Source organism: Corvus moneduloides, chromosome 1 (genome assembly GCF_009650955.1).
Source record: "Corvus moneduloides isolate bCorMon1 chromosome 1, bCorMon1.pri, whole genome shotgun sequence".
NCBI lineage: Eukaryota > Metazoa > Chordata > Aves > Passeriformes > Corvidae > Corvus > Corvus moneduloides.
In genome coordinates, this window is record NC_045476.1 from 141,909,514 (window position 1) to 141,931,638 (window position 22,125).

At 39.3% G+C, this 22,125-nt stretch overlaps 1 protein-coding gene across 3 annotated transcripts in view; it reads left to right on the plus strand.

Annotated features, from left to right (window-relative positions):
- INTS8 (integrator complex subunit 8) overlaps positions 1 to 22,125 on the plus strand; it is a 23,169-nt gene continuing 1,044 nt past the window's right edge. For 2 of the 3 annotated variants that reach the window (XM_032129594.1, XM_032129607.1), the window contains exons 1-23: positions 1 to 203; positions 1,442 to 1,616; positions 3,527 to 3,667; positions 4,083 to 4,154; positions 5,309 to 5,360; positions 5,585 to 5,767; positions 6,188 to 6,295; positions 6,950 to 7,105; positions 7,622 to 7,722; positions 8,073 to 8,214; positions 10,006 to 10,076; positions 10,215 to 10,390; positions 11,230 to 11,363; positions 11,970 to 12,080; positions 12,752 to 12,953; positions 13,505 to 13,626; positions 14,653 to 14,837; positions 16,245 to 16,278; positions 16,935 to 16,991; positions 17,075 to 17,136; positions 18,219 to 18,337; positions 20,823 to 20,926; positions 21,603 to 21,653. In XM_032129594.1, coding sequence (XP_031985485.1) covers positions 74 to 203; positions 1,442 to 1,616; positions 3,527 to 3,667; positions 4,083 to 4,154; positions 5,309 to 5,360; positions 5,585 to 5,767; positions 6,188 to 6,295; positions 6,950 to 7,105; positions 7,622 to 7,722; positions 8,073 to 8,214; positions 10,006 to 10,076; positions 10,215 to 10,390; positions 11,230 to 11,363; positions 11,970 to 12,080; positions 12,752 to 12,953; positions 13,505 to 13,626; positions 14,653 to 14,837; positions 16,245 to 16,278; positions 16,935 to 16,991; positions 17,075 to 17,136; positions 18,219 to 18,337; positions 20,823 to 20,926; positions 21,603 to 21,653 — 2,688 coding nt within the window. In that variant the 5' untranslated portion in view covers positions 1 to 73. The remainder of the gene's footprint in view (positions 204 to 1,441; positions 1,617 to 3,526; positions 3,668 to 4,082; positions 4,155 to 5,308; positions 5,361 to 5,584; positions 5,768 to 6,187; positions 6,296 to 6,949; positions 7,106 to 7,621; positions 7,723 to 8,072; positions 8,215 to 10,005; positions 10,077 to 10,214; positions 10,391 to 11,229; positions 11,364 to 11,969; positions 12,081 to 12,751; positions 12,954 to 13,504; positions 13,627 to 14,652; positions 14,838 to 16,244; positions 16,279 to 16,934; positions 16,992 to 17,074; positions 17,137 to 18,218; positions 18,338 to 20,822; positions 20,927 to 21,602; positions 21,654 to 22,125) is intronic. The other variant, XM_032129598.1, reaches the window with a different exon arrangement.

Genomic DNA, 22,125 nt, shown 5'->3' on the forward strand with positions numbered 1-22,125 from the left:
GGGCCGGCGGCCATCTTGTGCAGCCGGCGGTGGCTGTGCGGTTGTGTGCGGGGCTCGAAGCGGAGCGGTCGGCATGAGCGCGGAGGCGGCGGACCGGGAAGCTGCCACCTCTAGCCGACCATGCACGCCGCCGCAGACGTCGTGGTTCGAGTTCGTGCTGGAGGAGGCGCTGCTGGAGCAGCATCTGCAGAAGCCCTCTCCCGGTGCGTGCCCTGCTGGCCGCCGCCTCCCTGCGGCCTCGGGTTCGGGCCGTCTCCGGTCCCCGGCCGCTCCTGGGGCAGGATCATTCGGGGGGGCTGTGAGCCGTCGGTGAGGGGGGCTCCGCTGCGGTGCTGGGGAGTCGGGGGCAGAGGGAGCCAGGCACTGCCCGCGGTTGTGCGGCGGCATTTACGCGGTTTTCTTATTTCACATTATCTTTCCTATGTAATAACTTCATTTCTCTGTCTTTCTTGTCTGGTAGATCGCTTTTTCTTTCGCATATGTGAATGTTGTGTGCGGAAGTGTTGTAAGTTGTTTGTACGGTGGGAAGTGCTGCTTGTGAGCATCATTGCAGTTCGCAGCTGGTTTTCTCCCGTTGGAGTCTTGTTAGTGTCAGGAGCTGAAGTCCTCCGAAATATTCAGTGCTGAAATTGCTCTCTGGACCTGGAATAAATAGAAATCTCGTCTGACGTACTATAAGAAAGTGACCATATTTAAAAGTAGCTGATCTTTTGATAGTCATAAGTGGTAGTCATCTTTTTCAGTACCCAAATTCTGTGGGGAGGCGGAGGAAACAGGAAAACCTGGGCCAGTGTTGCCTCTACAAAAAGTAAATTTAAGTATAATCTAGCTTAGCTCTTATGCTTAGATCTACACTTAGATTCTGTTTTGCAATTAATTAAGTAAATTGTTAGTACTTGTTTTATGTTTCACAAAGTTCAGTGCTATTCTTGGGCCTCTTTTTTCAGAAGAACTCAAAGGTATTGGCCATCTTATTTTAAGGGAGAGATTTGGGTGCTTTTTTTAATGTTGTTTTTTAACCAATCTGAAAGTGTTTTTAAAATGTATTCAGAAGTACCAGCAACTGGTTGAAAATATACTTTACATGCAGAGGAGAATTACAAGTAGATATGTAGATTTTACAATAGTTCACTTGTGATTTCATTAGGCAGCATTTATTTTCAGCAGATGCAAGTATTATAATTAATACAAAATAGTGAAAATAAATAAAGGCATGAGAGTGTGGTTACCATGGTCAAGTGAACTTTAAGGTTAAGTAAAGGTATGTTAATAATCTAATTTGAGTCAGCATATGCAGGACACCATTGGGGATTAGAACCTTACCAGGTAACAATACCAGCACTATAAACACCAAGGATAAAAACCCCTGTTCATAGCTGGAAACCCCCTCCTAATTTCTGGGCTTACATAGAATTTGAGGCGTGGCTGTGGTTTTTTGCAGATCCGCCACCTGTGCAGCTGATTGTTCAGTTCTTGGAACAAGCTTCAAAACCATCAGTGAATGAACAGAACCAAGTCCAGCCACCACCTGATAACAAAAGAAACCGCATTTTAAAACTTCTTGCTCTCAAAGTTGCTGCTCATCTGAAGTGGGATTTGGATGTATTAGAAAAAAGGTATAGTCTGTACATGTTCATGCTGAACTTACTAAATTGAAGTGGCTTGAGATACTTATTTTAAAAAATAGAAATCTGTCTTGCTCCGTTTTCTGACAGTATCTCCCTTTCATTAAGAACCGTCTTGGATGTGACAATTGAAATCAAGTTTTATTTCAGCTGTAAGTTAGGAAAGGGTTTTGATAAAGGCAGTGTGTCTGAACAAGTCAACACTATTTAGAGACAAAAAATAGCATGTCTTAGACATGGAGGTATGTACATGGAAACTGCATTAAGATGAATTGGAGGTTATGTTTTCTTCAGTGACAAAATTAGCATAAGTTTCCTCATTCTGACGCACTTGAAATTGGAGGTCTTGCTCCAGTTCTGTTGATATGAAGAACTCCATATGTCTGTGAACTAGGTCACTGAAATGACTGTGATTGAAATAGACAAACCCCACCTTTGCATCTTTCCTTTTTAAATTTTGGCTGAAGTATTGTCTGATGAGCTAGAACAGTCGGGAACTACTGCACATTAGGGAGCTGCATTTCACAGAATCACAAGATGGGTGTGGTTGGATGGGACCACAGTGGGTCACCTGATCCAACCTCCCTGCTCAAGCAGGGTCACCCCAGAGCATGAGGCACAGGATTGTGTCCACATGGTTCTTGTTTACATTTGGTTTCCTGTTTACACTTAGATAATGGCAGGAGTTCTTTATTAATTCACGCAGGTCTCTTGCCTCTTTTACCCATAATTTAATGTAAGAACTTAGGGGTGTAATAATTGCCCTGGTTCTAACTTGCATGGAATTATAGAATCATTTAGGTTGGAAAGGAGCTTTAAGATCATTGAGGCCAACCATTAACCTGACACTGCCAAGTCCACCCCTAAACCATGTCCCTAAGTGCTACATATACATGTAATTTAAGTACCTTCAGGGTATGGTGGTGACTCAACCACTTCCCTGGGTAGCCTGTTCCAGTGCCTGACCACCCATTTGGTGAAAAATTTTTCCTAAAATTCGATCTAAACCTCCCCTGACACAACTTGAGGCCATTTCCTCATGTCCTGTCACTTGTTGCCTGGGAGAAGAGACTGAGCATCCCCTTGCTACAGTCTCCTTTCGGGGAGTTGTAGAGAGTGATAAGGTCCCTTCTGAGCCTTCTTTTCTCCTGGCCAAGCACCCCCAGCTCCCTCCACCAGCCGCTCCTTATAGAACGCTCCTGATAAAACACAAGACCTAAAATTTGTTCAACAGAAATCCTGGATTTAACTGCTGAAAGTGTAGTTTCCCTGGTTGTTTTCAATACTGGTTTCAAAGAATGCAGATTTTTCACAAGATCAAAGGTACTTTGGCAGTAGCTGATCTAATTTCAAATAATGTCTAAATTTGTAATAGTATTTTAGTTCTGTTAAATTATACCACAAAAGCTTGGAGCAGTGCAGTCCAGCTTTCATGTCTTCTCATTTTATTAGAGAGTTCTGTCCCAGCTGATGTGTATTTTACTTAATCTGTGTTCATAGAGTTCCTAGTCTTCACTGTTCACTTTATGTGAGTGAAATGTCATTTGTGATGGAAATGGGGTTGTTTATGTTCGGGGAGTGTGGTCTGGGGCTGCTTTGAAATAATTTCTTATTAGCTGAGTTGTGCTGTTATAGATGACTGGATTATTCTGGTAAGGTGCCTGTGTGGGCTAGTGCAGTGGTACAGAGAAGTCCAACTGTCAGGGCAACCGTCCACTTGGGCTTAATTTGTGCAGCTAATACTGGTAACTGCTTTACATACCTGATCTCAAATGCTGAATAAACATCCGTGGGATGTTAAGTAATAATCCAGTACTGAACAGCAGTGTATATTGTTTAACATTCCATAAGTAGATTTACTCTATGAAGTATATGATTCTCTCTATTTTATTTTTTAATAGCTTGTCTGTTCCTGTGTTGAACATGCTACTGAATGAACTTCTGTGTATCAGCAAAGTTCCCCCGGGAACTAAACATGTGGATGTAGACCTGTCCAGCTTACCCCCAACCACTGCAATGGCAATACTACTCTACAACAGATGGTAAACTACTTCTAGGCAATAATATAAAATAATTATAGAAGAAAGTAGTGTTTTGTTCTATGTGTATAATCGTACATTGAAGGAGAAAGAATCCTGAAGTACTAACAATATTGTGATCTGTTGCTAGGTTATAGTGAAGGAGCTGAGTCTGAAAAGCTGCTCTAGAGCTGGTTTTCTTCCCTAAAAAAAAAGACAGTAAAGGTAGTGGTTTGAACTGTCACCTTATAAATACATGTCTTTTGGCTTTTTATGAACATAAGAGCATTTCTTAACTACTAGATGTGCTCTTGAGTAAAGGATTTATTCTGATGGTATGTTTCTGAAATGGTAAACTGCTATTATCAAAGGCCTGTACTCTGCTTATTACACTTCTGAGGCTAATACCATTCTTTGCTTAATTTTTCCCCCTATGTAGGGCCATAAGGACCATCGTTCAAAGTAGTTTTCCTGTAAAGCAAGTGAAACCTGGTCCACCTCAGTTAAATGTGTAAGTTACAGGTATAATTCATTTGGATGTCGTGGCTATTTTATAATCAGCAATGTAATTCCTAAGTTAATAACATACAGTTGCTTAGAATGTCTACTTGTAACATGGAAAACTTGGATTTATTTCAAGTATATTCTTACTTTCCTGTCAGACATGCTTGATACATATACTTGTTTTTCATTCCACTCTGTCAGTGTTATAATCTTTGTGACTTCATCGTGGCATGAAAAATCACGGAAGGAAGGGAGGTGACAATTTGCCTTGGCAGAATGCTTATGCTCTAGTTTAGATGGCATACATTTCTTGCATTCTTTTGCATCCCTAACTTAGAGTAGCTTGGTTAATATGGTTGTTGTGTTATACCAGTTTGAAGCATTGTGTATGATAAGCTAAGAAATAATGAAGTATTTTCATTTGCTTCATTAGACAATAATTTGTAATTTAAAATCAAGTTTGCATTTTGCCTTCTAGAAGCTGTGAGGCTTTAGAAACAACTTGTCCTTGGAATTGACTTTTATGTTACAGATTTCTCCAAAATTTGGAAGTATCTAAGTGGTACTTTTCGTATGTTTTATGTTAATTTTATAATTTAGCATTAGACCATACTTGCTTGAGAGAGTCTGTTAAATATGTTGATTAACCATACTCCTCTTCCTCCTCCTCATTTTACAATAAATCTTGTATTGTCCTATATGTATCAGAGTATGGTCCTGAATAAAATGAAAATCTGTGTGGGGAAAATAATTTAAAAATACTTTTAATTTTTTACATAGATGTGTGAACACGCTTCTGCCCCCGACATGTTTGAGCAGATCTAAATGTTGAAGCTTCAAGAGACTTGAGGCTGTGGAAGCTTTCTTCATGATTGTTTTGCTATTGAATTGCTATTAGCAGTCTGATCTTAAAAAAGGCAGTGATAAATTTGCAACTTTTTGTTTTATTGAGCCACATTCCCATGCAAAACTATCTTTTTATTATATAGTTCTGTGTTTCAGGTATAGATAAGAGCAGTCAGTGGGCCTGCATAATGATGTTGAAAATGTAGTCAAGCAAAACTTAGTATGAATGAATTATTGTGATCTAGAACATGAAATAAAATAACATGCAGGTCTGCCTTATAACTGAACTCTTGACCTGTTGTGTCTAACTTGCAGTATGAACCAGATTCAGCAAGAAAAGGAACTAACTGAAAATATTTTGAAAGTGGTGAGACTCTTTTCCCTTCTTATTTTTGCTCGATTTTACATGTAAATATGAATTTCCATATTTTACAAGAAATACAGAAGCCATTTCTACATGGCAATAGAACAGTTGTGTAAGGACTTTTTTTAAAACTATCCTTTTACTGAACTGTTAAAATTCTAACACTAACTTAAACCCACAGTTAAAACCAAGAGGTTAATTCTTTTAATGAATTTGAACTATTACAGTTGAAGGAGCAGGCTGCTGATTCCATCCTGGTCCTAGAAGGAGCACTTAAATTAAACAAAGATCTTTATGTCCATACTATAAGAACTCTGGATTTATTGGCCATGGAACCTGGTATGGTGAATGGAGAAACAGAGAGTTCCACAGCTGGACTGAAAATCAGTGCCGAGGAGATACAGTGCCAGGTAGCTCACATTTTGTACTAAAGCTTTCAATTAAATCTGTTTCTTTAGACAAAGTATTAAGTAATAATTTTGAGGTAAATTGCAGTATTTTTCTATTAATGTTCCCTGTGTTGTTTTGGTTTTTTTGGTAATGCAATGAGATAATACTGGCTTCATTTTACATTAATAGAACTTTTTTTATCACTGTAAATATTGTTGCTTCCCACCAACCTCTCACTTTTGCTCCCTCAATCCCCCAGAATAACCCATTATATGACAAGGACAGCTTATTGCATTGTTTTCAATGATTATAGGAAAATCATTCTTCAATTTTGTAATACTTGTGCAGAATTACTCAGACTGAGATTGCAGTTAAAGAGGAAGCAATTGAAGTATGTGGGGAAAGGTGTACTGTGTGTTTGATATCAGTGCTGTTTGCAGGTTTGTTATGATTTGGGTGCAATCTATTTCCAACAAGGATCTACAAATGCAGCTGTTCATGCAAAGGCTAAAGAAAAGTTTTTCAGAACAAAGGAGTTGATTGCAAAGGTAACAAGTGTTCTTTTAGCATGTGTATTCAACTTTTCTGTAAATAAACCTTTGTCTAAATTATTGCTTCCTTCTTTAGCAGTTTAATTACTCTTAAGGGTGCACAGAGTTTTTAAAGAAACTTCCTGAAGTTTTGACAGTAATTTTTTTTTCACATTGTGCCTGGTTTGAAATTATATTAATTGGTTGCAGTATATTGCTGCTTTGTTCTACATTTTGTAATGAATATTCTTTTACACAAATTGTATTGGTGCAAAAAATGCAGAAATAACATGTCCAGTGCTAATACTGAGTCAACTGAACACTACTTCCTGTGTCCATGGTGATGATGTGTTTTTGAGGAAGGTAACCAGAGAGCACTTCCTATTTTATTTTAATCTTAACTTTCCCTTGGAAATCAGATTGCCTATGATCTAACCTTTTTAAAAAGTACATTTTAATTTATAAGTAAGGTATGCTTCCTTTTATATTTTGCTTCATATTCATATTTCCAAAACTGCGGAACTCCAATTTTTATTTAAATGAAGTGTGTACATGCACATTCTTTTGTTCTTTTGCTGTTACTTGGGGAAATTGTAAGTCTCTGTTTCTGAATAAAACATATGTATCATAATACTTTGGCTACTAAGATCTGAATTAACTCTTACTTTTCAGAATGGCTCATCATCACTTCATTTTACCATAGATGAAGAACGGTTAGCTGGGTATTGTCAAGCTTGTGAGGTTCTTACCTCATCTTCTGATGATGCATCTCAACAGGCAACTCCATATAGTCAAATCCACAGCTGTATGAAATCTGGCAAATATCAGGTAGGATGCCTAAATAAACCCACATATATTTGAGGGGGTTTTTAATCTTTCCTTGTGGATGATTCCATTTGAACGGGTATGGATTTTAAGAAATTTTAAATGGCAATTTAACCATTAACATACTGTTTTAAATCCTATGTGTTTAGGAATATAACATAATCTGGTACATATTAAATTAAAATATCTTGTATTCTGTACAATGGTAAATAATTCCCTCCAGCTGAGATACAAGATTTTGAGGTAGATTTTAATTCTTTGAGTTTCAGGGAATATTGCTACTTAGATGTTGCAAGTTTAATTTGGTTTTTTTTGGTTTTTTTGTTTGTTTGTTCTTTGATTTTTCTGATGATAGCTTTCTTTGTTACTTGATTCCTTTTTGGTTGTTCAATGAATTTTAGTATTAAATAGAGATGCAAGCTGCTTCTCTCAGTTTGATAATTTTTACCAGATAAAATAATTTTCTGTCTGTTTATTTTGCATTATGCATTGACTATTCCAACTATGTTTTTATTACAGGACTTAGTGAAGATATTCCTTGAAGATAACCTAACCCTCAGTTTACCTGAACAGTTCAGACAATCAGTGCTGAGAGAACTCTTCCAAAAAGCTCAGCAAGGGTGAGACATTAAATAATGACCAATGTTCAGTGATAATGAAGAGCAATTTTCATTAGTTACGGTTTTTGTGGAAAGTATGTAAAATCTTTTAACAACAAACTACTTACATCCAAGGAACTTCAGCCTTCATTTCTGGTAGCAATAGTCTAAACTAAATTTTACATCACACCACAGCTCTTCGGTTGGATCTTACTGTGGCTGTATATGGAAAAAATGTAATGAACGTTAACAGTTAATTTTATCACTTTACTGATTTTTTTTTTTTTTTTATAATTTTTTTTCTAACTGCTGTGATACCACTCTTTGTTTGTCAGAGCTATCCTGTGATCTTCAGTTTTGTGTTCATGCAGGAATGATGCTCTGGATGAGGTCTGTTTCAAAGTCTGCGTGTGCAACACAGTCTGCGATGTATTACAAGGTCGAATAATTGATATTCAGTTTTGTCAACTGTTCCTGAAACCCAGCAAAGAGAAAATAGACTTCCTTCTTGAGGTAAAACATTCATCTAAAATTAGAAGTGAAAATGGTATTTAGTGAGAGATTTCTTTCCCCATATAACTATTATTGTTGCAAGTAATGCTCAGATTTCTGAAGCAGAGAAAGGTAACTTCTCAAACATTATTCAACTTGTTTGCAGTTAGTACAATTACACTCAGTTCTGCATCTGTGTTCATAGCTCTGTTTCCCTCTGTTGGGGAGGATCCAGTGGTGAGCTGTTGCTTCAGCTTGTATTTGAAATTGCTGCTATTCCTGGTATCATTAAATTATATGGAGACATTGCTGAATATTTGTTTTTGTGGAACAAAGAATCAAATTCTCCAAGACAGAGAGAATGAGTAGAAAAAGTACCTGTGGAAGAGGACCGCTTTTCCCTTACCAGCTTTGTTGTAGAAGTTAGCATGTGAAGTGATCCTGAGTTACTGTTATATGTGAGACCTACACTGTTACCCTTATTGAAGCTTTTTAGGAAACTGTTATTGCTCAAACTAAACTTAATCCTTTTATTGCTTTGCTGTTATTTTAATGTTTTTTATTAATTTGAGCCTGGTTCTTTTGTTTGTCTCTTCAAGCATGTGAGTACTCTCTACTGCAGAGCAAGTAAAACTTAAATCAGCTCTTCGTATTGGGACCAAAACATTATTAAAAAAAATTCTTGCAAGCTGGAAATTAAATTCAACTATCTAGTTATTTTTCAACTGCTGTTTTTAAAAAAACCCCAAATCCAAGTGAATCTTGTCATTTTGCACCTAGAAATATTTCATTTTTAAACTCATGTGTTAAATGATCTTGTGAGGCTGACTGATAGTGTGGCACTCAGTGTCAGTGGATCTCTATACCAGAGGAATAGGGAAAAGGAATGTGAATTATGTCTGAGGGAAGATCACAGTTGTCTGAAACATCCTGTCTTGTGTACAGGTTGAGGGAAGCTGATCCATGTGTGATAGCGACAGCTTTTATCAGGTTTCCTTCAGAGACAGTCATATTTCACACAGTTGTACTGAGATTTCTTTATCAAGCTTTGTCAGTCAAATCTCATCTTTCTTTTTTGGCTTACGAGCAACCCTTGAGAGCTGGTCTCATCTCTACAATTAGAGTAACAGAGTCATGACAGGGTTACACAGAGCAACACAGACATACTGGTTTGATTCTAGATGAATTAGGCTAACCACCCAGCAAAGCTGCACTTGGTTCCCACCCAGCAGCACTTGACCAAATTTAAAAATTACACTACAAAGCAAAAACTACAGACAGGCTGAAAGAGTTGGGGTTGTTCAGCCTGGAGAAGCAAAGGCTCCAGGGGGATCTTGGAGCACCTTCAGGTACCTGAAGGGGACTGCAAGAAAGCTGGGGAGGGATTTTTGCAGGGGCATTGAGGGACAGGACAAGGGTAATAGGTTCAAACTGAAAGTGGCAGGTTTAGATTAAACACTAGGAAGAAATTCTTTACTGTGAGGGTGGTGAGGCACTGGAACAGGTTGCCCAGAGAAGCTGTGGATGCCTCATCCCTGGAAGTGTTCAAGGCCAGGCTGCATGGGGCTTTGAGCAATCTGGTCTAGTGAAAGGTGTCCCTGCCTGTGGCAGAGTGGTTGGAACTGGATGATCTTTAAGGTGTCTTCCAACCCAAACCATTCCATGATTCCATAACTTTGTTGCCTCACTGGAGATAGAGATTTACTGACTGTTACTACTTGTGAGACAAAAAGCTGGTCAGTAACACTGGCTGTAACTAAAAATGATAAATTACAAGGGGGCTGCTTAGTTCTTTTCTGCTTTCTTTTCCAGGTTTGTTCAGGGTCAATAAACTTGGAAAATGCTTCTGAAGAACTGAAGAGAAAAATGGCAGGATTTCTCAAGTGTGTACCCATATTAAGATAACATGAATTTGCACTTTGTAAGCGATGTAATACAGCACAATAAATATTTCAAGAACTTGTAAGTGGAAAAATAAGCACCTTCTTCCTGCTTATGTACTAACATTTTTATTTGTTTAGAAACTTGTGTTTGGGCATGGAAGATCTTCAGTTTGTCTTCATGATTTCATCTCATGAGCTTTTCATAAAACTGCTGAAAGATGATGAACGGAAACTGCTCATTGAGCAAATGCGGAAGAGATCTCCTCGAATCAACCTGTGCACAAAACCTGTGACTTCTTTTTATGATATCCCAGGTAATTTTCAGAGTATTTTCATTAACTTATAAGCAGACAGTGCCCTGTTTCTGTGATGAACACCTTGAGGTTGCTAAGTGCAGGTTTGTTCTCATAAAGGTTGAAAGAATACTTTCTGTTGTTATTTGGTGCATGTCATACTTGTTCAAGAAGGTTACTTGTTTGTATCTCAAGTGAGCGTAAAAGATAAGCTCAAATGAGTGTGTCCTGGGTGACCAAGTGAGAGAGTATGGTGTTGGTTTGAACCAAGTGTGGCTGTGGCAGCTGTTCCCAGAAATGGAACCCTGCCTCTGGACTTACATACATTAATGATGATGTGACTGTGTGGTAAGCTGGCCCAGGAGTGCCATCTGAAGGAAGTTTTAAACCTACCGAAGTAAAACAGATCTTTTCAACCAGTTAATTTCCCCAGTACAGCTGGCTGGCTGTGCAGCTGCACAAGTCAAAGCTAACGAGAGGTGCCAGATGTTGGCTGGAGCTGGAAAGACCTTACCTTTTTCAGCTCTAATGCAGTCTTGCAGTAGCTTAAACCAGTTAAGAAAATGCATATTTTTACTAAAGCAGTATAGGAACATGCTTTTAATGCAATCTTGAAGCTACTGCTTTACTATAGCAAGAGCTACTGGAGTGGGAAGGGGGGTGTTGCAAGCAGCCCTTTAGGTCAGGGTGCTAGGAACGTAGCACAGGGTGTTCATGGAAGGGCACGAAAGGATGGCTGGACCTATGGAAGCATGATGTATCTGCTGCTCTTACTATGTTCCGATTAAAATGTTAAGTACTAAAGAACTGTAAGTATCTACATGGAGAAGAAGTGTGCTGGAGACCTGCTTTTCTTCTAGCTTCAGCAAGTGTCAATATTGGCCAGCTTGAACATCAGCTCATACTGTCAGTGGATCCCTGGAGGATTCGCCAGATCTTAATTGAGTTGCATGGTATGACCTCAGAACGCCAGTTCTGGACAATTTCTAATAAGGTAACTTAGTTCTTGTGGTCACAAGAGATAGTAATTCAGGGACTGGTTAGGTATCATACTGCACTGAACAATAAACATTTTCTAATAGATCCTCAGGGGGACTTATCTTTTCCCTCTCTGTGTAGTGGTGTTTTAATAAGAATGATGATACATATCTAAACTCACATTCTATGTGAAGAGTATTACAAAACTTACAACCTTTGTTTTAAGGAATTACTGGCAGTATCACAGGCTTTCCTTATAAGAAAATACGTTCTCATAGCTTTTGCTTTTAGTGTTCTGACTAGATAGCAATATTGTTTTAGCTTAAATTTCTGGAATTAGAAGGTGGGAGCAGGAGAGACAAAGATCTTTTTGTATAAGTAAAGATTTCTTGTCTTTTATTTTGATTCCTCCCCTTAATTATTGCATATTCAGAGTGTGAACAAAGGGTAGTTGGGTGTTTTTATTGTACTTGTAAATGAGCCATACATTACTTGTGATTGGATGTAAAGACAAGAGTTGGCAGTCATTTTCAATGTTTGGGGTTTGTTTAGGGTGTTTTAAGCAGTGATGTGAATTCTAAAACTTGTTTCTGTGCAAATGTCCTATGCGTTTCTCTCCCAGTGGGAAGTACCAAATGTTTACGGCAATGTTATTTTAGGAATCAAAGACAGTCTGACTAGGGATTTGGTCTACATCCTGATGGCAAAGGGATTACACTGCTGTGCCATTAAGGTGAGCAAACCATCTGAGCTTACTGGTTGGTTTGGACAATTGAATCTTAAGAAAATGGAAAATTTGGATGGCCCCTTTTGAGAAAAACAGCGGAAGAACTGGGAGGTGAGGGAGGTGTTGTAACAAGCTCCATGTGTTGTATAATGGTTCAGTATTTCTGTCTCTCAAGAGTTCCATCAGCAGAGCAAAGATAATGGCTTTCCAGTGAGTTGGGCCTGGAGATAATTTCATTCATATAAAGTTTTGATTATATGTTCTAAATTATCTGGCATCTAAATCCAGTGCTGATTTGATTTACTAATATGAAGTACTTTTCTTTTGGATGAGTGTTTTACATAAGGAATTTATTGGAATGCTGTTTTATTTTCCTTGTAATTGACAAGTTTGCTAAATTGCAGCTAAAACAAAATTGTACCAAACATACTAGTAGTTGGTTCTAGCATGTTTTTCCTTAAACTCTTTGTTTTGTTTTCAAAAAATCTGGAACTCTTAAGCTTAATAGCAAGTCCAAAGGACTCATAAGTAGACACTGTTGAGATGCTTGAGCAATGCTGGTGCTAATGGATGCTGAGGCTGGTTCAGCCAGGATAGAACTGAATGGCACTTCAGCTTGTATTATTTTCCCTTATGAATTCTTTAGGAATCATTAATGCATGTAATTTTTTTTACAGGATTTTGTCCACGCAAAACAGCTTTTTGCTGCTTGCTTGGAGCTTGTGACAGAGTTTTCTCCAAAGCTCCGTCAGGTCATGCTGAATGAAATGCTACTTTTGGACATTTACACTCATGAAGCTGGAGCTGGTGTTTCTGGAGAACGTCCTCCTTCTGATCTTATAAGCAGAGTCCGAGGATATTTGGAAATGAGAGTACCTGGTAAGTACATTGCTGTCTTTCCTAGGATGCAGTAAAGCACAAACCTTGAGAGAAGGGGGGGGGAAACACAGCAAAATAAAACAACTTTGTATTGCAGATTTACCACTTAGGTGTATAAGTAGAAAAACAGCAGTGACTTTTACACTGACCGGTTTTAGTAAGTCTTTAAAAGTTTCATTTGTTTTTAGAAGCTGGAAATGAGCTTGATGCCTACTTGTTGCTAAACATTGACAGTTTCTGTTCAGTGCCACTTAAAGGACTTGAACAGGATAAACATGTCTGCACTTCTACCTGAAAAGTTTTGCTGGTTGCTAAAAGGTTTTTCCTGGTTTTGCAGTGAGGGAGTAACTTAGTACTGTTGTAATTAGAGGAAACTCTTGTTGCTCCTAATTTCCAAAGGTGAGGTCTCTTGTATGGCTGAGCATCATATTTTCCTGTGATAGCTGTGAAACAAAACCAGCTGATTAGAGGGAATGGGATTTGCTTATTTTCATACAACACTCTTTTCTCAAAAAAAAAGGAAGTTAAACAAAGAATACCTTTTCTTTTAGATATTCCTCTTCGACAAGTTATAGCTGAAGAATGCGTTGCCTTCCTTTTAAACTGGTGTGAGAATGAGTATTTGACCATGCAGGTTCCATTACCTCTGGTTCAAACTAATCCTTATGTGAAGGTAAGGAGTGCTCAGTCTCAAAGCTTTCTCAGACTGTAATTGACTTTTTTCTGTTGCAGTCTTTCGTACTTTTCAAAGCAAGTACCTTCTGCTCAAGAGTGTGGGGCTTTGTGGCTGTAATGAATTAAGTATGGGGTAGAACATAGTAGGGCTAAGCAACAAGCATGTTTAGCAGTTCACAAAAGACAGGGAAGCTGTGCTGCAGGAATACATGAAACAAGCTGCATCTTGGCCCTTGTTGGCTGCCAGCTAAGGTGGTCCCATCAGGTGTGTGTGGTTATGAGCCACGATTGAAACCCTGTAGCACTTCCCTAAAGAACTCTTCTCTCAGCTGGAACTCAGCCTAGATTTATGTAGGAGGTATGAGAAGTGTGCAGATCTCTGATTTCATGTCTGGCTATTTTTCTGTTCCTAAGATAACTTGTGTTCCAAAGGCACTGTAATGGTTGCATTCTCTAACCTAACACCAGTGTTGAATTTTTGGAGACATTCAAGTATTTTCTTCTTTGAAATTTTGTTTTCAGAATTGTTTCACAGCAATGTTTCTACTTCACAGTTAGGCCTTGGAGCAGAAGGCAGGTGGTATTATAGGACAGGTTCATTTTTACCCTGCTCTGCTTACCTATGATACTTCCTAATTTCCCTTTTGAGGTTCAGCTTTTTTGTATAACATTGTGCCAGTTTCAGTTAAGATTAATTACTGTGTGGAAGTTAAGTGAGTTCTAAAGAGCCAATCTTTGTAAAACTGTCTTTTATGGAGTCTAGGTTTTATGCAATATGTAAGTTTGTTTTCTGGAGCTTGTAATAATGAAACACACACCAAGGAAGCTAATAAATGGAAAAATGCTCTGTTTAATTCCTATTTTCCAGCTTCGTCATCAGTGTTCTCTGCTGCAAAATTTAGTTACGTTGTTTTGTAGTTTGTAATTCAAAATCACTTGCTTAGCCATTTTAAATGCCAGTAGTTCCTTTGCTGTAGGTGATATGCAGAGAAGCCCTAGTTACTGTATTTTTTCCATTGCGTAGCTGGGCCAGTTGCTGGCTGCTACATGCAAGGAACTTCCAGGTCCCAAAGAAAGCAGACGCACAGCTAAAGATCTCTGGGAGGTTGTTGTACAAATCTGCAGTGTATCCAACCAGCACAAACGTGGGAATGATGGAAGAGTGAGTTTGATAAAACACAGGGAGTCTACACTGGGTATTATGTACAGGTATGTTTTCTAAAATTATTTTTGAAAATGGTTTGAATGGGTTTTTTGATCCCAGGTTTCTTCAAAAATTTTCTGGATTCCACTATCAGAGTGGTGGCAGCAGCTAAAGATCTGAGTAAAAATCCTGTCCACTGTGGGAGTTGGGTATTAGCAGGGATGTGTTGACTTTCCTTTTCAGAGGCAGAAAAGGTGTGGGAGGCAGCTCACCATGCAGAAACTGAAGCATATATGCCTGGGCTCCCATTATAACCAGTGCAGATCTTCCAGTAAAATCAGTGGCGTCTAGAGGGCAGTTTAGCTGGTGGGCTGGAGGTGTCTGCTTTGCATCAAATAGAATTATTCTGTATCAGTTATATACTTCTAGTTGTATCAAGCACGTAACTCACAGCATGGGTACCTATACTTAGCTTTGTCTCTGAGTCTAAAGTTAAATGTTACTCAGTTTTGAAATTCTAGTTCAGCTAAGCTCTGCAAACAGAAAGGAGCTGAAGTTACTCTGGTCAAGTATTTTCTCTGTCAGTCACCTAACTACTGGCAGCTTCAGCCTCTACTGACTGATTCAGGACTGTCTGACTTGTCCAGTGTTCTTGGCCTGTTTTGAAGTCTTAGCCTAAATATAAGTTGTCTAATATGGTACAGTTTGGCATGTGTGGCTGTATTGAGCAGCTCTCCACGTTAAACCCTTGGGAAAGGTGCCTCTGTCACACTCTTGCCTGTGTCTTTGCCTTCCTTGAGCTGATCAGGTTAACGTGTGCTAAAGGCCAGCTGCATTTGCTTACGCTGCTGTGGGCAGGCGTAAGAGGGTACAGACGTGCTGTAGCTTCCAGTTGTGTACTCTGGCAAGGAAAAGGAGTACAGGTGTGCTCCAGGTTACTGAACCTTTCCTGACCCCTCTGGTTCAAACAGTAAAGGGCAGTGACCCTGTTGTTACTACCGAAAAGAAGCAGTGAAACCTTTTCCAAAGGCTGTCCTCGTCTGGATTGTCTTAGGGTGACAATTTCTGATGTTCATGACAAGGAAATGGAAGTACGTTATAAATGATCACTGAAACCCCTCTTCAGTAAGTCTCTAGGTCATTGTTGCAAACCTAGCTTGGGGAGTTGCAGTACAGTTCAGCTGGTTTCCCTTTTAGAGTCAGTGGTTGACTTCTGTGATTTTCATGCCTTTTATAGTTTGATGAAAGAACGTACCTCTTAGTAACCTGTTTTTAGTGTAAAATTTGCTTGTAACTGTATTACAAGTGAATGGGCTGCTTGAGCATTTTCATTTACATGCCCTGCATTTGTGAACGTTTGTAAAAGGGGTATTTTGGCAGGTGAAGAATTTGCTCTACTGACTCTTCGTTTTAAGTGTGCATATATTCGTTGTGGATGATTACTTACTTAGGTATTTGTGTCCCTAATTTAGGAGTGAACTGTTGTCCTTCATCAAAAAACTTCGGGTAAGTCACAGTGGTGTTGAAAATGTGTTTGCAAAGCTTCCTTTTGGTGTAGCATTTTTTCTGGACTTTTTATGTTAAACTCCAGAAAATCTAACAGTTATATGGGTGTTTATGGCAGAAAAACATCTGAATTTGCTATACCTGGCATACAGCAGCGTGGAATAGCTTGTAAAAAAATTACACTGAATTCTGATGGAGATCTGTTGACAGTGGGAGTGTATTTTATTGCAGCTGTCACGAAGCAAAGCATTCCTTTTGGAGGGAGAAAGAAGCTGCTACATGCATCATACTAAGCAGCAGAAGTAAGAAGGAGGGAAATTGTTTATAGCTTCTGGGTTTGTAAATGCATAGAAAGTTGTAATATACCTAGCTTAAGTTTAAGGTTAGGTAGTAGTCACAGAAACAACATAAAGATGTGTAAAACCAAAGTAAAGGTTATATCCAAGGAGCTATTTGGGAAAATCTGAAGTAATTGAAAACTTTCTACAGAAACATTCTTGCAGTATCCTTGTGTTGCAGGTCTCTTAACAAAATATTGTCCTATTTCAGTAGGAAATTATAATGATGGCAGAACTTTTTACATGGTTTTAAAGCTTAGGGAAGAAAGTGGAGTTTTGTTAGTTCATGGGAATACTTTTTTTTTCCCCCCGTTACAGGAACCATTGGTTCTAACCACAATATTGTCCCTGTTTGTCAAACTTCATAATGTTCGGGTTAGTATACATCATCAAAGTATTTCTTGGTTTTCTTGAAGTGTTTCTTGTTGTGATTTCTCATACCATCTTTCTTCTCTTAGGAAGATATTGTGAATGATATTGCAGCAGAGCACATTTCTATCTGGCCCTCATCCATCCCCAAGTAAGATGATGATGAAAAACACTATTTTCAAAATACACGTGTGATAGGTTTGGTCCCAGTTACTGTGTGTGAGTGTGATTTCTCCATGTAAAGGCATCACTGCCCCCATTCTGTCTCTGGGAAGGTTGGTGTGATGGCATGGAGAGTTTTGCTCCTAATTTGATGGTCCTGATGAAGACATGGAGAAGAAGAAAGAGGAGAAGAAAAAACTGGGGTTTTTTTAGCTGTGTTCTCTATTGAGCTGTATGTAACTATGTGAACTATGTAATACATTATTATGAAATCACTAATACTTTTTGGGGTGTGTTTGAATAATAGCCAAAATCGGAAGTGGCAAATGATATGTCCTGATTTATTTTGGCTGGGTTGAGCTGTATTTCTCCACTGAAATTTAGAGGCTCTGTGGGGTGGGATCTCAAAATCAGGTTTAGATTCCATGAATGCATTGGAAGAGATGGCTCTCGTGAAAGCGTGTAATGTGTAGTGGGGTTAATCTGTCTGTGGTTGGTCTGATTAAACCAGTCTCATTACTGGTGTAGGCTTCAATGTATATTATAAGGTCAACCAGAAGAAAGTTGTTTTCATTATTACCAGAATTTAGTAGTAGGGTGAGAAAAATCCATGTTTTTGAAAATTAAAATTCCACAGAAACTTTGGGAAAGGCTGCCCAAATTGTGCCACACCATTTCCAGCCTTCCTTCCCAAGCTAGTTCCACAATTTTCCAGAGATTGCTGTCTGGCCATTCATGCAGATGCTGGGATAAATTTGTAGTGGTTTCAGATCTTGTCCTCAAATTTCTTGAAGCTGAGAATGTACATTCCTGCACAGAACCTTTTTGTGGTGTCAGCCACTTGTAAAGTTCTGGCTCTTTGTTCAAGCCTGTGAAGGATGTTTTTGTTCTGTCAGATTTACTGTACTGTAACAACAGTAGTCTTAGTCAACACGAAATCTTTTCTGGAGTTACTTATGCTTCACATATAATGCAAGGTGCTTTGGACTTAAACTAGATGGAAAATCAAATTAGTGGTTAAAAAACCAAACCAATAACTTAGGAATTATTTTTCTTTCTTTTTTCCTTTAGTCTTCAATCAGTGGACTTTGAAGCTGTAGCTATTACAGTAAAAGAGCTGGTCAGCTATGCCTTGACTATCAATGCAAACAACCACTTCTGGTTAATTATTCAGGCAGATATTTATTTTGGTAAGTGAAACCAATGTCTGTTTTTAACATGTGTGTAGAGGTACCTTGCTGCTCTGAGATTTGTTTGACATAACCCTCCTTGTAGTTCCTTTTATGAAAAGAAGTTTAAGTGATATATGAGGTTAAAATCTTCAGATGCAGTGGTGTAGATTTGTCTGGGAGGTTGTTTAAGCCCACAGATAGACTGAGCTTCGGATAGACGCCATGCAGACTTGCTTTTAGGGTAAGGGAAACTTCAGGAGTTACCCATAACTTCACTCTTCTAGTGCACTTGGTCCTTGAGTGGTGTAATTGTGTGAACCCATGACACTTGAGTATTTTTTAAGTGAATGGAAAGTTGTGAATAGTGGTTGCTTTTAAATGTGGAGATCAGCTTCACTGGAGCACAAGATGAGCAGAATGGAGAGGATCTGTATTTTATATAGGGAAGTATCTAGGGTTTCTAAATGAGGAAGCATGAACTCCTGATTTGGTATTGGTTATGATGGGAAGCTCTTTCCTGTCATTCTGTTCTCACCTGCCACTTCCCACAGTACTTGTCTTTGCTCCTCAGCTGGGAGCAACCAGCAGAACTGGGACAACACAGGGTTTCAGATTCTGGGCACCATGACACACACCCAGATCGCACCAAGGCAGTGGTTGTCTGGGGAAATCTTGTCCAGCCTATGTGATCCTATGCTTTGCTAAATTATTGCCCAATCTAGAGCTAGAGTCAGTTCCTGGGGCTTGCTTTATAGTTTGGGTAAATAGAGTGCAGAGGGGTAGGTGCAGAAGAGTAAACTGAAATACAGCCAGACAGGTAAGGTACTGCCAGGTGTGTGTGCTGGAGAAGGGTATGGCCACAGCCACACTCAAATCTAGCTGGACATTTCTTTCACTTAAATTGTCTGTTGAGACCACTTCAGTGAAATTTAGCTTTTGGGCCAGATTGTTCTTTTCTGGCCATAAAATGGTATGTTCTGTGTCTCTGGCATCTACTTGCTGGTGCTTTGGGCTATCACAGAGGCAGAGTCCATATTTCCAAATTTATTTTTGGACTGAAAGGGTATCTGTGGTGTGCAGTAAGGTGTAGTGCAGAAATGTGAGTCTATTGCTTCTAAAAGAGACGTATTTGTCTAGAAGACGCTTTATAACACTTGGGCTGATGACACTGAACCGTGCCATAAATCAGATCTCCCCTGATGGGAGAGAATTTTCTAAAAGTCCTTGCAAGGAGTTTCAAAGATAAAACGAGACTTTTCCTTGAGTTTCAATGCTGCCAGATAGTTGTTTATTAAGTCTTACCAGAAGAACAGAGCCACTAGCATGACCCAGGTACAGCATAAGAGCACAGAAAACAGGAGAGAAATCTCTAATTATCAGGATTTACACAGCCTTTTAAAGATAATTTAACCAGTAGTTACTAAAAACGTACATTATTTCCACTTTCCTACCAATTATTCAGTAACACAGGCAGGAACTGCGGAATTCTCTATCCAATCATTCCAAACCACTTTTACTGCAGAACATGGAGTAGTAGAAGAAGGAGAAGAAGGTTTAGAGAACAACAATCCTCCATTTTGATACTTTTTACTCTTACCTGTTTATTACAGAGAAGCCCAAAACCTCTAAATTTTTCACCCTGTGACAATCTTACATAGTAGTCTATCACCTAATTCACACCACTGTATTTTCTAGTTCTTGTCTGATCGTCGGTAATTTTTTCCAAGGTTGGAGGTTAAAACAGTGTTGTTCAGGGGGGTAAGAACCCTTAAAAACAGGAAGAGAAATATTCTCGGCACTCTGGGTTCCTACCGGGTGAGAGGAGGGGTCTTTATCCCGTGTTCATTGCTGTCACACTACACGTGGGAGAGTGACTCAGGGTTATAAACCTGTTTTTCAGTGTTTATTGCCTGTACAAAGTGCAGCAGCGTCCCAGAAGGAGGACATTGACATAGGGCACCTCAAAGCTGGTACTTAATGAACAGTGCTTGGAGCAGTGGCAGTGGTCTGTGTTTCAGCAGCCATGTGGGCAAGCAGGCTTCTCCTGCCGCAGAGCCCCTGGAGGCTGCTGCTTTCCCCGCAGCTCAGGAAGCTCTTACTGGGAGTAGAAGTAGTGCTGAACCATGAGAGTGCTGTTCCTCTCACTCACACCAACTAAACTCCTTCACTGCCCCATGTGTGCTAAGCTCACTGAAGACAAACTTCTTTTCCATTCTAAGGTTGATAGATTAAAGATCAACTACCTGAAAAAATAAGAAGTAATTCCCGAAAGGCAGAACTTTGCCTGTGGTGGTAGTTTTCCTGATGGTGTAGTTTTTCCATCCACCACTGTGTAACCACCTCCTATGTGTCCATGCTTTTTAAACAGGTCACACAAGTCACTTTTGCAGTAGAGTTCAGCTATGAGATACGCATCTGAATAATTTTATAAACAATTGATCTGAGTATTAAATAACTGCTGTATCTACTTTTGAGACTTTATTTTGCTTTTTTCCCATGGCAGCAACTAATCAGTATTCAGCAGCCCTTCACTATTACCTACAGGCAGGAGCCGTCTGCTCGGACTTCTTCAATAAGATGGTGCCACCAGATGTGTACACAGACCAGGTGAGCTAAAGGGGCACGTACAAAAATCTCTCCTTGGATTCACTCAACATCCTGATTCTATGTAGAGACAAAACTGTCCAGCACACACACATTCCTGTGCATGTGAGGTGTTTTATCTTGATGCATTTAGGAATGCACATCCTCGTTGGCCCTTTTTTCTTTTTTGGCTTGTTACTTGAAAGCCATAGAAAATCTGAAACTTCTTCTTTGCTGAATCACAGGCTTTTGTGTTAGTTCATAGAGCCTGCAGAGCTGTGTGATGGGAAAGCACTATGGGACACCAGTGGAGTAGAGAGCAAACAGAAAAGCCCAGAGCACAATCAGTGTGTGGTGCGACCATCCCCTGGCTCGCCCCTGCAGAGCCACCCCATGCTGGGCAGGGCTGGGGGCCAGACCGGCTCAGGACAGCACAGCAGCCCTGCCTCACCAGCAGCCCTGGAGTGCTCAGCTGCGCTCCAGCTGCTGGAAATACCTGGCTCCTACTGTGCTGGAAATCTCCAAAGTGATGAAGGCTCAGTTCATCAGTGGATGTGCTAAAGCCTGGGAGTTTTTAGGGGGTAGAAGAATGTAGATAGCTATTTAGCTGGTCCCTTGAATGAAAAAAGAAAAGAAAAATTGCAGTTTGTGTTCCAAAACGAGCATTTCAGAACGTGTTTTGCTTCTAATCTTTCTGTAGGTGATAAAAAGAATGATCAAGTGTTGCTCTTTACTCAATTGTCACACCCAGGTAAGAGGTGAAACACGGCATTAACTAAAACATTTGTTTATAAATATTTATATAGGGAATAACACTAAAAAACAACTTTCCTTGGAAATGCAATCTGCAGTAGAGTAGCTTTTGTTGCCTTTGCTTCTAAGACAGTCACAGGACTAAAATTAATGAGTAAATAAACATATACTTGGGATTGTAAGAAGTAGTAATCTAGGGGTGTTTTGTCCTACTTTCCTCTGATAATATAGATTTTATTTTTTTTTAGAGACAGTATCTGTGGGGTGGTGTTAGGAACCTGGCCTTGTTTTTTGTGATAACTGCAGGTGCTATTGCTGTTCCGTGGGATCAGTCATTCTCCAAGAAGTAACAAAGCTTTTATTGGGCTCTTCTTTAAAAGCTCATAAGTGCATCTGGAAGCCAAGTCAGTCCCTTCTGATCTGAGTAAATCCCTTTTGCTTTTAGCTGTTGCTGCTGTTGATATGTCAGA